Source organism: Sander lucioperca, chromosome 13, assembly GCF_008315115.2.
Source record: "Sander lucioperca isolate FBNREF2018 chromosome 13, SLUC_FBN_1.2, whole genome shotgun sequence".
NCBI classification, from domain to species: domain Eukaryota; kingdom Metazoa; phylum Chordata; class Actinopteri; order Perciformes; family Percidae; genus Sander; species Sander lucioperca.
The window spans coordinates 25,531,212-25,546,950 of record NC_050185.1 but is presented as its reverse complement, the minus strand read 5'-3'; the positions used below and the strand labels follow the sequence as shown (position 1 = coordinate 25,546,950).

The following is a 15,739-nucleotide window of genomic DNA, read 5'->3' as shown; positions in this document are numbered from 1 at the left end:
GTTACCTGTCTCCTGTCTCCTTATTACCTGTCTCCTCTCCTTGTTACCTGTCTCCTGTCTCCTTATTACCTGTCTCCTCTCCTTGTTACCTGTCTCCTCTCCTTATTACCTGTCTCCTCTCCTTGTTACCTGTCTCCTGTCTCCTTATTACCTGTCTCCTCTCCTTGTTACCTGTCTCCTCTCCTTATTACCTGTCTCCTCTCCTTGTTACCTGTCTCCTTATTACCTGTCTCCTCTCCTTGTTACCTGTCTCCTCTCCTTGTTACCTGTCTCCTGTCTCCTTGTTACCTGTCTCCTCTCCTTATTACCTGTCTCCTCTCCTTATTACCTGTCTCCTCTCCTTGTTACCTGTCTCCTTGTTACCTGTCTCCTCTCCTTGTTACCTGTCTCCTCTCCTTGTTACCTGTCTCCTGTCTCCTTGTTACCTGTCTCCTCTACTTGTTACCTGTCTCCTCTCCTTGTTACCTGTCTCCTTGTTACATGTCTCCTCTCCTTGTTACCTGTCTCCTTGTTACCTGTCTCCTCTCCTTATTACCTGTCTCCTCTCCGTGTTACCTGTCTCCTGTCTCCTTGTTACCTGTCTCCTGTCTCCTTATTACCTGTCTCCTCTCCTTGTTACCTGTCTCCTGTCTCCTTGTTACCTGTCTGCTGTCTCCTTGTTACCTGTCTCCTCTCCTTGTTACCTGTCTCCTCTCCTTGTTACCTGTCTCCTGTCTCCTTATTACCTGTCTCCTCTCCTTGTTACCTGTCTCCTCTCCTTGTTACCTGTCTCCTGTCTCCTTATTACCTGTCTCCTCTCTTTGTTACCTGTCTCCTCTCCTTGGTACCTGTCTCCTCTCCTTGTTACCTGTCTCCTGTCTCCTTGTTACCTGTCTCCTCTCCTTGTTACCTGTCTCCTTGTTACATGTCTCCTCTCCTTGTTACCTGTCTCCTTGTTACCTGTCTCCTCTCCTTATTACCTGTCTCCTCTCCGTGTTACCTGTCTCCTGTCTCCTTGTTACCTGTCTCCTGTCTCCTTATTACCTGTCTCCTCTCCTTGTTACCTGTCTCCTGTCTCCTTGTTACCTGTCTGCTGTCTCCTTGTTACCTGTCTCCTCTCCTTGTTACCTGTCTCCTCTCCTTGTTACCTGTCTCCTGTCTCCTTATTACCTGTCTCCTCTCCTTGTTACCTGTCTCCTCTCCTTGTTACCTGTCTCCTCTCCTTGTTACCTGTCTCCTGTCTCCTTATTACCTGTCTCCTCTCTTTGTTACCTGTCTCCTCTCCTTGGTACCTGTCTCCTCTCCTTGTTACCTGTCTCCTGTCTCCTTGTTACCTGTCTCCTGTCTCCTTATTACCTGTCTCCTCTCCTTGTTACCTGTCTCCTGTCTCCTTATTACCTGTCTCCTCTCCTTGTTACCTGTCTCCTCTCCTTATTACCTGTCTCCTCTCCTTGTTACCTGTCTCCTGTCTCCTTATTACCTGTCTCCTCTCCTTGTTACCTGTCTCCTGTCTCCTTGTTACCTGTCTCCTCTCCTTATTACCTGTCTCCTCTCCTTATTACCTGTCTCCTCTCCTTGTTACCTGTCTCCTTGTTACCTGTCTCCTCTCCTTGTTACCTGTCTCCTCTCCTTGTTACCTGTCTCCTCTCCTTGTTACCTGTCTCCTTGTTACATGTCTCCTCTCCTTGTTACCTGTCTCCTTGTTACCTGTCTCCTCTCCTTGTTACCTGTCTCCTCTCCTTGTTACCTGTCTCCTGTCTCCTTGTTACCTGTCTCCTGTCTCCTTGTTACCTGTCTCCTAACCCAGCATGTAGGCTGTGACGGCCAGATTGCGTCCGACCAGCAGGAGGACAGATGTGGAGTCTGTGGAGGAGATAACTCCAGCTGTAAGATCGTTAAAGGAAACTTCACCCGCAGCACCAAGAAACAAGGTTACAGAGAAACCTCTTCCTCTTCAGTTCAGTATTATTTCTAGAGTCAGATCCTAACAGAAGTTATCTCAGGACACTTTACAGATTACTTACAGATTACTATCATTTACAGAGACACAACAATTCCCCCCAAGAGCAAACATTTAGGGACCCAATCTATTTAGTCAACCTAGACCCTGTTTTCTCGTGTGTGTGTGTGCGTGTGTGTGTGTGTGTGTGTGTGTGTGTGTGTGTGTGTGTGTGTGTGTGTGTGTGTGTGTGTCTGAGTGTCTGATGGGACAACAATCTCTGAAACTGGTCCAGTATTAAACCAGAACCAAGCTGTAATGTAACCCTACAGGACTAATGTTCAGCAGCAGTTAGAGTCACTAAAAGTTCTGTTGTTGCTGCTGACAGACTCAGATTATTATTCTAAGAGACTGACAACATTATGGGATGGATCCCTACAGAGATAGACCTTTTAGTTAAAGAGTAAGATCTTTTTAGTTTAACATGAAACATCCCCGAAATCACCATCACCAAACTCCACCAGACTCCATGTAAATAATCAGGACTTTTATCATCGTAAAACACACTTCATTCAAAGTGGACAGAAACTAAATCAAACTATCAAAAGCTAAAAGTACTGATTATTTACATGGAGTCTGGTGAGTTTTGGTGATGGTGCTCTATACATGCTAAAAGTACTGATTATTAACAGTAACGCGAGTTCTGTAATCGTTACTTTCCACCTCTTTCATCTACTCGCCAACTTGGCCCGTGAGTCAAAAAGTTAATTTCAGACACTGTGGGCCAGATGTACTAACGCTTTTGCGCCCACTTCAGGCGTATTTGTTGCGCAACGTGCGCGTAAAAGCATGACAAGGTATGTACAAACAGGCCGCACTGAGGTCAAAGCGCAGACTGCCTGTCGCGGGAACTGAACATGGCAAATTGTGCTTTTCCGTGTCATGCATATGCATTAATGGGAGGATGAAGGGGAAAGTGGGAGTTTCCCATAAAGAGATGGGAGGGGAAGCCTAATTATGTATTCCGCGGTATATACAAAAACCGCCTGTGAAAGCGCGCCTCTATTTAGTGGTGAAAATTCTCCACCTCTTAAAAGCAGGTGTAAACCGGCCACAAGCGGGTTTCCTGGCATATGCCTCCTGGTGAAATGGCAGCAGTAATCCGAGCAAGATGGAGCCATAGGCCAAGGAGACAAGCTGAAAGGATTTTTGCCACAAGGATCACACTTTTTCAGTGGAGTGAACATGAAATCATTACGCATTACAGATTAAGCAGCCATGCAATATCACAGTTACTGGAAGAAATCAAAGATGACATCATATCGCTTACTCAGCGTTCACATTCATTTCCAGCAGCTGTTAAACTCCTCGCTACATTACAAATATTGGCATCAGGATCATTTCAAACAGTCATAGCATCAGCTGTGGGAATATCTCAGTCTGCACTCAGCCGTATCATAGCAACAGTACTTAATGCTTTGCTACAGCACAATTTACGGTATAGTGGGCAGAGAAAGGCGCTGATTACCTGATGAACTGCAGGTTTGGTAAATACGACGTGAGCTGAAGTATCACAGCGTGCTCTTTCTGCAGGTTGGCCGTGGTGCTGATAACGCTACATTCACAAATGTACGTACATCTGGCCCAGTGTGCATGTAAACGTAGTCAGTGATGGGGACAGGTGGTGCAGTTACCAACGAGTGCTACTGATTGTTTGATGATTGTTGTTGCCTAGGTTACCTTAAGATCCTGGAGATCCCCAAAGGAGCGCGACATCTTCTGGTCCAGGAGTTCAGAGAGACACCTCACATCCTGGGTAAGTCCAACAGGAACTACTTCTGCTGCTCCAATGAGGTGGAAAACTTACTGTCTCTGTTTTTGGTGCTGCAGCAATGACCAACCTGGAGACGGGTCACGTCTTCCTCAACGATGAAGATGAGCTCCCGGAATCCCGTGTGGTGATCGAGAAAGGTGTGGCATGGGAGTACAGCAACAGCGAGGAGGCGGAGTCTATCCAGACCAGCGGGCCGCTGCAGTACGGAGTCCTGCTCATGGTCAGTAACACAGGGGGCCCTATTTTAACGATCTAAGTGCACAGCGTGAAGCGCCTGGCGCAGGTGTGTTTAGGGCGTGTCCAAATCCACTTTTGCTAGTTTGACGGCGTTAAAAAGGGTCCAGGCGCCGGGCGCATGGTTCTAAAGGGTTGTCCTTAGTGTCTTCATTAATCAGAGGGGTGTTTTGGGCGTAACATGCAATCAACCAATCAGAGATCATCTCCCATTCCCTTTAAAAGCCAGGCGCGTTTGGACCTTGGAGCATTGCTATTATGATGGAGGATTTGCACCGTAATATTTTTATTTGTAATCTTCTGCATGTGTGTGTGTGCTGCTGTGCGTCCCTGTGTGTGTAACAAGCATAGTGTGCACGAGCCTAGGATCATTTTACTAATGCTCTGTTAAAATAACAATGAAATGCTGCGTTTTTGACTTTAGACCAGGTTTTTGTTGGTCAATGATGTGATCACTTCCCACTGCCTCAAGATAGCAATACTCCCAGAATGCACCTGAACAAACCTCCCTGTAAGACCAGCACACCCAGAATGCACCTGAACACACCTCCCTATAAGACCAGTACGCCCAGAATGCACCTGAACACACCTCCCTATAAGACCAGCACGCCCAGAATGCACCTGAACACACCTCCCTATAAGACCAGTACGCCCAGAATGCACCTGAACACACCTCCCTATAAGACCAGCACGCCCAGAATGCACCTGAACACACCTCCCTATAAGACCAGCACGCCCAGAATGCACCTGAACACACCTCCCTATAAGACCAGTACGCCCAGAATGCACCTGAACACACCTCCCTATAAGACCAGCACGCCCAGAATGCACCTGAACACACCTCCCTATAAGACCAGCACGCCCATGGGCCCCAGATGGCGCAGGTGCATTTGCTATTTAAACAATGCGGGTGCTGGACGGGAAATTCACAACTGCATCAGTCTTAAACTAGCAAAGACACTTGTGTTGGGCTTTGCGCTGCACTGCGCAAGATAGGGTCCTAAAATTCCTGCTCATGGTAAGTAACACAGGAAGTGACAACTCGAAGGCTTCAAAACAGCCGCCCACAAACCCAATGTGTAACTAGAAAATGCAGAAAATGCTTGTGATTGCTAAAAACTAAATTGTTAAAGCTAAAGTGGTATGCTGGCTTTTCTTTGAATAAATAAATCAAATACATATTCAATATTTTTCAAAAGTACAAATAGAATTTACACGTTGTATAAAACTCTTCATGAATGAAAGATGTGGAACATTTTAAGGGTTGAATGTAGACAGAAAGAGAGAGACAGGCAGGTTGGCAGAGAAACAGACAGACAGACAGTCAGACAGACAGACAGACAGACAGACAGTCAGTCAGTCAGTCAGTCTGCAGAAAGTGCTCTGTCATGGTTGAAAAAACAGCAGGTGCGGCTCATAAGCGGGTTGTCTAAGTGGTATTATAAGCACAGACAAAGCCTAAAGGAAACACTGAACTTAAACTGTGATAACACAAAAACTGTAAAAGATATCATGAAGCTGAATACAACTCTAATAGCTAAAGGTTTAGTAAACAGCTTAACGTTTGAATGACTTCTGTAGGTAAAGGTATGTGAGAGGAGAAGCATTTCAAACAGAAGGAAGCCTGAAGAGGATTTGAAGATTGCTCCATTGACTTTCATGTAAAGTCCAAATTGAAAAAGGTTAATATTTTTAGTATAATTAGCAGTAAAGGAGTTGAAGAAGTCCCATCGTGTGCTTAAAAAACTGAACATTTTGATATTGAATGTTTTTTGTAGCTGAACGAATGCAGAAGTTACAGGTGACCAAAGAAAGTTGAAGAATAAACAATCGAATAACAATAATGTTATACTGCAGCATTCACACAAATATTATTACGGTTTCATTAGTCTTAACGCTCCTGTTGTCCTCAGGTCAAATTTGACAAAAACTTTCTACATCAGAACTATGACAAAAAACTGGAAAAAAGTGACAAATGTTGGAAAAAGCTACAAAAAATCTGAAAAAGTGACCAAAAAAACATCAAAAACATCGCCAAAGGTGACCAAAAAAATGGAAAAAAGTGACAAAATAAATTGGAATAAATGACAAAAAAATGGAAATGACAACAAATTTGGAAAAAGTGACAAAAACATAATAAAAAAATTTGGAAAAAAAGTGACAAAAACATAATTAAAAAATTTGGAAAAAAGTGTCAAAAAATTGCAATAAAATCTACAACAACGTCGAGAAAAGACGATGAAAAACAACAAAATGTTGAAATTTCGACCCAGAAAAACCCAAAGTTGCATGGTGGACGGGAAGGGTTAATCAGGTACGCCTGGCCGACCTGTGTTTGTTTCCGGCAGGTCCGTTCCCATGGCGACAACAAGGTGACGGTGTCCTATAAGTACGTGATCCAGGACAGTCTGCGGTCGTCGCTGGAGTCCAACCTGCTGCAGGAGGACGCCGTCTTCTACGAGTGGGCGCTAAAGAAGTGGTCGGTCTGCTCCAAGCCCTGCGGAGGAGGTACGCTGCTAGGTAACCATGGTAACAGTACACTAGAGATTTACCGTGAAAGAAATTCTCCAAATTCTCACAGAGTTGCTGGTGTGATGAATCAAGTCTTTATGTCACGCTGCGTGGAGGGGAGGCTCCTGCAGACATCATACAGTATATAAATACTGTACATACACAGGAACATACAGTATATAAATACTATACATACACAGGATCATACAGTACATAAATACTATACATACACAGGATCATACAGTATATAAATACTGTACATACACAGGATCATACAGTACATAAATACTATACATACACAGGATCATACAGTATATAAATACTATACATACACAGGATCATACAGTATATAAATACTGTACATACACAGGATCATACAGTACATAAATACTGTACATACACAGGATCATACAGTACATAAATACTGTACATACACAGGATCATACAGTACATAAATACTATACATACACAGGATCATACAGTATATAAATACTATACATACACAGGATCATACAGTACATAAATACTATACATACACAGGATCATACAGTACATAAATACTATAAATACACAGGATCATACAGTATATAAATACTATACATACACAGGATCATACAGTATATAAATACTATACATAAACAGGATCATACAGTATATAAATACTATACATACACAGGATCATACAGTACATAAATACTGTACATACACAGGAACATACAGTACATAAATACTATAAATACACAGGATCATACAGTACATAAATACTGTACATACACAGGAACATACAGTACATAAATACTATAAATACACAGGATCATACAGTACATAAATACTGTACATACAGAGGATCATACAGTACATAAATACTGTACATACAGAGGAACATACAGTACATAAATACTGTACATACACAGGATCATACAGTACATAAATACTGTACATACAGAGGATCATACAGTACATAAATACTGTACATACAGAGGAACATACAGTACATAAATACTGTACATACACAGGATCATACAGTACATAAATACTGTACATACAGAGGATCATACAGTACATAAATACTGTACATACACAGGAACATACAGTACATAAATACTGTACATACAGAGGAACATACAGTACATAAATACTGTACATACAGAGGATCATACAGTACATGAGAGACAATCATTCAGTCATTCAAACCGTGGATGAGACGGCCCTGATCTGCCCCCTAGTGGACACGTATTTAATCCTCCAGGTACACGCACAGGACGCAGGCAAGGATGTAACCAATACCGCCCGCTCTGCTGCCTCTGGTCTACGCGTACGCATTGTTAAACAGCTATACCTGTGTTGTCTGGTTGCCAGGGAAACAGTACACAAGGTTCGGCTGCAGGAGGAAGGCCGACGGGAAAATGGTTCCGAGGACGTTCTGCTCCAACATCAACAAGCCGAGAGCCATCAGCCGCAGCTGCAACACAGACGCCTGCAGCTCGCCACGGTAACAGGCTCGCCACGGTAACACACTGCAGCTCGCCATGGTAACAGGCTCGCCACAGTAACACACTGCAGCTCGCCATGGTAACAGGCTCGCCACAGTAACACACTGCAGCTCGCCATGGTAACAGGCTCGCTACGGTAACACACTGCAGCTCGCCACAGTAACACATTGCATTCTTCTACTTCGTTTAAGAATGCTTGATTCTGATTGGCTGGGAGGAGGGCATTAACCCGGCAGGTTGCCCGCTGACTGAGCACAGCGTCATCAAACAGTAGATCAATACGCCCAGGTCCATTAAAACATAAACCTTGTTTAAAAAAGGTTCTAAAATGTGTCGGAAATCTATCGTTGGGTCAGTCGATACGTAGTTTCACCAGAGATACAACGTAGCAACTACGTTATTAAACTAACGTTAGTGACCAGATACAACGTAGCAACTACGTTATTAAACTAACGTTAGTGACCAGATACAACGTAGCAACTACGTTATTAAACTAACGTTAGTGATCAACGTAGCAACTACGTTATTAAACTAACGTTAGTGATCAACGTAGCAACTACGTTATTAAACTAACGTTAGTGATCGGATACGACGTAGCAACTACGTTATTAAACTAACGTTAGTGACCAGATACAACGTAGCAACTACGTTATTAAACTAACGTTAGTGACCAGATACAACGTAGCAACTACGTTATTAAACTAACGTTAGTGACCAGATACAACGTAGCAACTACGTTATTAAACTAACGTTAGTGATCGGATACGACGTAGCAACTACGTTATTAAACTAACGTTAGTGATCGGATACGACGTAGCAACTACGTTATTAAACTAACGTTAGTGATCGGATACGACGTAGCAACTACGTTATTAAACTAACGTTAGTGATCGGATACGACGTAGCAACTACGTTATTAAACTAACGTTAGTGACCAGATACAACGTAGCAACTACGTTATTAAACTAACGTTAGTGATCAACGTAGCAACTACGTTATTAAACTAACGTTAGTGATCAACGTAGCAACTACGTTATTAAACTAACGTTAGTGATCAGATACAACGTAGCAACTACGTTATTAAACTAACGTTAGTGATCAACGTAGCAACTACGTTATTAAACTAACGTTAGTGACCAGATACAACGTAGCAACTACGTTATTAAACTAACGTTAGTGACCAGATGCAGCCTTGTGTGGTTGAAACTAAATAACGTTAGCTACAGTTGAGCTAACGTTATTCGCCGTAGTTCTAAACATTACAGTGTTTTAAAAATGGACGAATTAATTGTCAATTTTAACATATTTGGAGGAGGGAAGACATTTGAGGACTGGTTAAAGAGCGACGAGGACGACGGAATGACAACAGAGAAAGACCAGGCCCAGGGTCCCGTTAACGAGATCTGACAGATGAGGAGCTGCGTACAGTTGAAGACGGGGCCCTTGAATCAAACACGAAAAAGGCAGCTGCCTTTGCTATCAAGGTTTTCACCGAGTGGAAGAGCCACCAGAAGGATAGACTGACAGTGACAGCTGACCAGGACTATGGTTGCTATAGAAACTAATTAGCTACAGCTGAGCTAACGTTATTCACCGTAGTTCTAAAGGGGACTACTTTCTGAGGGAGATGAACTCAAACAGAGTATACATTTAATAAGCATGCAATACGAATAAGAAAAAGCATAATTATTAAAGTATTTGATTTGTTTTATTATGTTGGCAAGTAACAAGTAGAATAAACAGGATAATCACCTCAAGGCAGGGCAATAAACAGTTTGATATGCAAGCCGGGCATATCAAACTGTTTATTGCCCTGCCTTGAGGTGATTATCCCTTACTTAAACCAATCACAATCATCCAGTTAGAGAGGAAATGATCTAAACATATTCTTATTAAATCTTTACAATCATTCCCTGAAAGCACCAAGCAGACCTGCCTTGTTGCTCCATCCACATCTTCTTCAGAACTTGATATTTTCAGCGTGTAGCTCGCTAGCTACGAGGTTGTTGTTGATCCTGAAGAGAAGAGAGTTTGTGAACGGAGAGGGACATCCTGATTCGCTGGGTGTGAGGCAACTGTCCTGGAAATGTCCTATATGGCACGACAGGACCAAATTTGGGCCCATTTAAGCAACTACTGCTGAAGAATAGTCCCAGACTGCTCTGGAGGATGTGCCCGAGTATTAGAGGGTGACACGGGAATCAATTGTCGCTCCCATCCCATCCCAAGCCCACAGAAATACTCCCATCATATCCCGATCACGTGACCTGCAGACCTAGTTAACATGCATTACCTGCAGGTCTAGGTAACATACATTACCTGCAGGCCTAGGTAACATACATTACCTGCAGGTCTAGGTAACATACATTACCTGCAGGCCTAGGTAACATACATTACCTGCAGGTCTAGGTAACATACATTACCTGCAGGCCTATAGGTAACATACATTACCTGCAGGTCTAGGTAACATACATTACCTGCAGGCCTATAGGTAACATACATTACCTGCAGGCCTATAGGTAACATACATTACCTGCAGGCCTAGGTAACATACATTACCTGCAGGCCTAGGTAACATGCATTACCTGCAGGTCTAGGTAACATACATTACCTGCAGGTCTAGGTAACATGCATTACCTGCAGGCCTAGGTAACATACATTACCTGCAGGTCTAGGTAACATACATTACCTGCAGGCCTAGGTAACATACATTACCTGCAGGTCTAGGTAACATACATTACCTGCAGGTCTAGGTAACATGTATTACCTGCAGGTCTAGGTAACATGCATTACCTGCAGGTCTAGGTAACATGCATTACCTGCAGGTCTAGGTAACATGCATTACCTGCAGGCCTAGGTAACATACATTACCTGCAGGTCTAGGTAACATACATTACCTGCAGGTCTAGGTAACATGCATTACCTGCAGGTCTAGGTAACATGCATTACCTGCAGGTCTAGGTAACATGCATTACCTACAGGTCTAGGTAACATGCATTACCTGCAGGCCTAGGTAACATACATTACCTGCAGGTCTAGGTAACATACATTACCTGCAGGTCTAGGTAACATGCATTACCTGCAGGCCTAGGTAACATACATTACCTGCAGGTCTAGGTAACATACATTACCTGCAGGTCTAGGTAACATGCATTACCTGCAGGTCTAGGTAACATACATTACCTGCAGGTCTAGGTAACATACATTACCTGCAGGTCTAGGTAACATACATTACCTACAGGTCTAGGTAACATACATTACCTACAGGTCTAGGTAACATGCATTACCTGCAGGTGTAAGTAACGTGCATTACCTGCAGGTCTAGGTAACATACATTACCTGCAGGTCTAGGTAACATACATTACCTACAGGTCTAGGTAACATGCATTACCTACAGGTCTAGGTAACATACATTACCTGCAGGCCTAGGTAACATACATTACCTGCAGGCCTAGGTAACATGTATTACCTACAGGCCTAGGTGATTTCATTACGTAATTCCTAACAGAGATCTTCTCACAGCTCCTGAAAATGGATTGAGGGGTCCTTCGATGACACTTTCAATTGCAACAGCTTCTTTCCAGAATCCATTTTCCTGACTCTAGGTGTAGTCACTCACCACATTGCATTCTTAAATTAAATTTCCGGCTCTGTCCCGCTCCCGCCAGCTCCCGTTGATTTCTATGCTTTATTCCATCCCTATCACGTTACCAACAGTGAAATTGACTCCCATACCACGATTGTCACCTTCTAACGAGTTTATCAGCAACATTTTAGGTACAGACAGGGGACAGAAGTTGGCCTGAGAACCTCAAGATAGATAATCAAAAAGCAAACTGTTGCAAAGTAATCTCAAATCACAAAACGTTACATACAAAACATGTTCATGTATTTAAAATTATTTCAAAAAGATAGACTGAATGCTGTTGTTTGTTCTCCGTCAGCTGGGTGAGCGGGCAGTGGGAGGACTGCAGCGCCTCCTGTGGTCAGACGGGGTGGCAGCGCCGCTGGGTCAGCTGCCAGCAGGCGTCTGGCACGGGACAGTCCAGCACGGGACAGTCCAGCACGGGACAGCAGGCATCTAACGTGGACCAGCAGTCGACCGGCACGGACCAGCAGGCGACCGGCGTGGACCAGCAGGCATCCGGCGCTGACCAGCAGGCGTCCGGCGCTGACCAGCAGGCGTCCAGTACAGGACAGCAGACACGCTCAGTTAACAGCAAACTGTGTGGAGGCAATCGACCGGAAGGGAAACGAACCTGCAACCGTTTCCCCTGCCCCGCTGCCTGGCGGGCTGGACCCTGGACGCCGGTACAAAAAGAGAAACCAGGGAACTGTTCAGAAAGTCTCAACGTTATTTTACATGCCCAGTGTGTGTGAATGGTCATGTGATCTGTGATGTCAGACGTGTTGATATAAACGACGGAGCTTCTCTGATCTTTGTGTTTCAGTGTTCGGTGTCCTGTGGAAACGGGACTCAGGAGCGCCAGGTTGCGTGTTTGAGTCCCGAAGGTTCAGCACGAAACTGCAGCGACCCTCGACCAATCACAACCCGCGCCTGCCAGCCCCCTCCCTGCAGCGGTGCGCATCCACCAATCACAGTGCCCGACAGAGTGTCTGTGTATAGCTGAGAGTGTGTAGTTTGTGTTTTGATTCTATGAACTCTGTGTGTATCTGTGTGTAGTGTGTGTGTGTGTGTGTGTGTGTGTAGCAGTGTGTAACAGTGTGTGTAGTGTGTGTGTGTGTGTGTGTGTGTGTGTGTGTGTGTAGCAGTGTGTAACAGTGTGTAACAGTGTGTGTGTGTGTGTGTGTGTGTGTAGCAGTGTGTAACAGTGTGTGTGTGTGTGTGTGTGTGTGTGTGTGTGTGTGTGTGTGTGTGTGTAGCAGTGTGTAACAGTGTGTGTGTGTGTGTGTGTGTGTGTGTGTGTGTGTGTGTGTCTCCCCCTGCAGGTGACCAGAGGAACTCCATCATCCAGTGGTTGTCTCGTTCTAACTCTGACTTCCCGGCTCCCAACATCTCCTCCAGTAAAACTCTCTTCTCTTCCTCTTCCTCCTTCTCTTCCTCCCCCCCCCTCCTCTTCCTCCTCCTCCTCCTCTTCCTCCTCCCCCTCCTCCTCCTTCTTATCCTCTTCCTCCTCCTCCCCCTCCCTCTCCTCTTCCTCTTCCTCCTCCTCCCCCTCTTCCTACTTCTTCTCCTCTTCCTCCTCTGCCCCTCTCAAAATATTCCAACTTTTTTATAAAATCATCTTTCTTTTTTTCTGTGTCGTGATTGGCTCTGATGCTCCCGCTCTGTCTCCAGGGCAGCGTTGCCGCGGTGACCGCTCTGTGTTTTGCCGGATGGAGGTGTTGACTCGGTACTGCTCCATCGCCGGATACCGTCAGATGTGCTGCAAGTCCTGTAGCCATGGAAACCTCAGCAGCAGCATCCCGCCCAGCGCCAACAGCAGGTCAGACTGTATTTAATGTTACCTGGACTCTCTGGCTCCATGTGTGTGTGTGTGTGTGTGTGTGTGTGTGTGTGTGTGTGTGTGTGTGTGTGTGTGTGTGTGTGTGTGTGTGTGTGTCTGAGTATCTGATGTGAACAACAATCTCTGAAACTGGTCCAGTATTAAACCAGAACCAAGCTGTAATGTAACCCTACAGGACTAATGTTCAGCAGCAGTTAGAGTCACTAAAAGTTCTGTTGTTGCTGCTGACAGACTCAGATTATTATTCTAAGAGTCTGACAACATTATGGGATGGATCCCTACAGAGATAGACCTTTTAGTTAAAGAGGAAGATCCTTTTAGTTTAACATGAAACAGCCCCGAAATCATCATCACCAAACCCACCAGACTCCATGTAAATAATCAGTACTTTTAGCGTGTATAGAGCCAGCATATCTCCACCAGACTCCATGTAAATAATCAGGACTTTTAGCACGTATAGAGCCAGCATATCTCCACCAGACTCCATGTAAATAATCTGTGATTTTCAATGTTATTGGTGCTTGATAACTATGTCTCTGATGTGTCTCGTTTTGACTCGTAGTTCCTGGAGTGTAACCATGGAGACGATGACTTCAGCATCCTACATCAGCACGCCATCGCCCAGCATCACCGTAGCTCCGCCCCCCAGCATGACTGGAGCTCCGCCCCCCAGTTTCACCATGACTCCGCCCCCCAGCATCACCGTGACTCCGCCCCTGACCAGCCGGAGCAACACCGACTTTGTGTACGTGGAGTACGAGGATTACGGCGACATTTCATCCTTCGAGGATCCATCTGTTCCCTCAGACACTCCTCATATCAGTAATACTTCTAGTACTACCAGTCTGAGAGAAACTGCTTCGAAAACTCCCATTCCCACAATGCATCCTGCTACAGTTCCCATGGTAACTGCTGAGGATCAGAGTCCCAGGACGTCTGCCGTCCCAGAGTTCCCCACGACGACCACGACTTCTACAACTACAAAACGTACAAGAAAAACTGCTCCGCCACATTTATTCAAAAAGAAAACTCCAGCTCCCACAATGCCTGTTTTCATAGTAACCGCTGTAACGACTGCTGTGCCAGAGTTCCCCACAACGACCACTTCTACAACTACAAAACGTACAAGAAAAACTGCTCCGCCACATTTATTCAAAAGGAAAACTCCAACTCCCACAATGCATCCTGCTACAGTTCCCGTAGTTATGAGGACGTCCGCTATTCCAGCAATCTTTAACGCCACGTCTTCCCCGAACACGGCACCAGGGGGGCGGGGCCTGGAGACTGACCAGGTGCTCTCTAAGCGGGAGAACAACTCTGTTGACGAGGTCCCGTACCGCATCGTGGGATTGGACGGCGGCGGCAGCGGCCAGGGACAGCAGAACTACTTTGTGCCTCGGCGCACCCCGCCGCTCCGCGAGCGAACACAAAACAAACGCATCCAGCAGCTTCTGAACGAGAAGCGGCGCAGAGAGGGCAGGACGCACGCTGCACGTACGTGAACATATACAGCGCTCACTCGTTATGACGCATGTGCAGCTTGCTCGCTTCCTGCCGACGCTAACGAGCTCTTAACGAGGAACAGACTGCAACCCCCCCTGCCCCCATGTTTCCCCAAATGTTGTTTTCACCTGAAAAATAAAATGGTGTATTTTATTGGTTGCACTTGTTTCTATCATTACAAAAAATAATAAAGCAAAATAATCATCTTAAAATAGAAGATATACTGACTCTCGTTTCCCCTCTCATTCCCCCTGCTCTGGTGTTTCCCCCTCTCATTCCCCCTGCTCTGGTGTTCCCCCTCTCATTCCCCCTGCTCTGGCGTTTCCCCCTCTCATTCCCCCTGCTCTGGCGTTTCCCCCTCTCATTCCCCCTGCTCTGGTGTTTCCCCCCTCTCATTCCCCCTGCTCTGGTGTTCCCCCTCTCATTCCCCCTGCTCTGGCGTTTCCCCCTCTCATTCCCCCTGCTCTGGCGTTTCCCCCTCTCATTCCCCCTGCTCTGGCGTTTCCCCCTCTCATTCCCCCTGCTCTGGTGTTTCCCCCTCTCATTCCCCCTGCTCTGGCGTTCCCCCCTCTCATTCCCCCTGCTCTGGCGTTTCCCCCTCTCATTCCCCCTGCTCTGGCGTTCCCCCCTCTCATTCCCCCTGCTCTGGTGTTTCCTCCTCTCATTCCCCCTGCTCTGGTGTTTCCTCCTCTCATTCCCCCTGCTCTGGTGTTTCCCCCTCTCATTCCTCCTGCTCTGGTGTTTCCCCCTCTCATTCCTCCTGCTCTGGTGTTTCCCC

At 45.5% G+C, this 15,739-nt stretch overlaps 1 protein-coding gene across 3 annotated transcripts in view; it reads left to right on the top strand.

The window, feature by feature from the left end:
• LOC116064073 (A disintegrin and metalloproteinase with thrombospondin motifs 2-like) overlaps positions 1–15,075 on the top strand; it is a 47,762-nt gene extending 32,687 nt beyond the window's left edge. Inside the window, exons 16-27 of one of the 3 annotated variants that reach the window (XM_035990796.1) lie at positions 1,787–1,910; positions 3,654–3,734; positions 3,809–3,972; positions 6,335–6,506; positions 7,857–7,989; positions 11,935–12,057; positions 12,121–12,301; positions 12,442–12,571; positions 12,941–13,015; positions 13,290–13,437; positions 14,021–14,508; positions 14,617–15,075. In XM_035990796.1, coding sequence (XP_035846689.1) covers positions 1,787–1,910; positions 3,654–3,734; positions 3,809–3,972; positions 6,335–6,506; positions 7,857–7,989; positions 11,935–12,057; positions 12,121–12,301; positions 12,442–12,571; positions 12,941–13,015; positions 13,290–13,437; positions 14,021–14,508; positions 14,617–14,960 — 2,163 coding nt within the window. In that variant the 3' untranslated portion in view covers positions 14,961–15,075. Of the gene's footprint in view, positions 1–1,786; positions 1,911–3,653; positions 3,735–3,808; positions 3,973–6,334; positions 6,507–7,856; positions 7,990–11,934; positions 12,058–12,120; positions 12,302–12,441; positions 12,572–12,940; positions 13,016–13,289; positions 13,438–14,020 lie in introns of all 3 variants that reach the window. The other 2 variants (XM_035990794.1, XM_035990795.1) reach the window with 2 other exon arrangements.
• Positions 15,076–15,739: the final 664 nt, after the last annotated feature.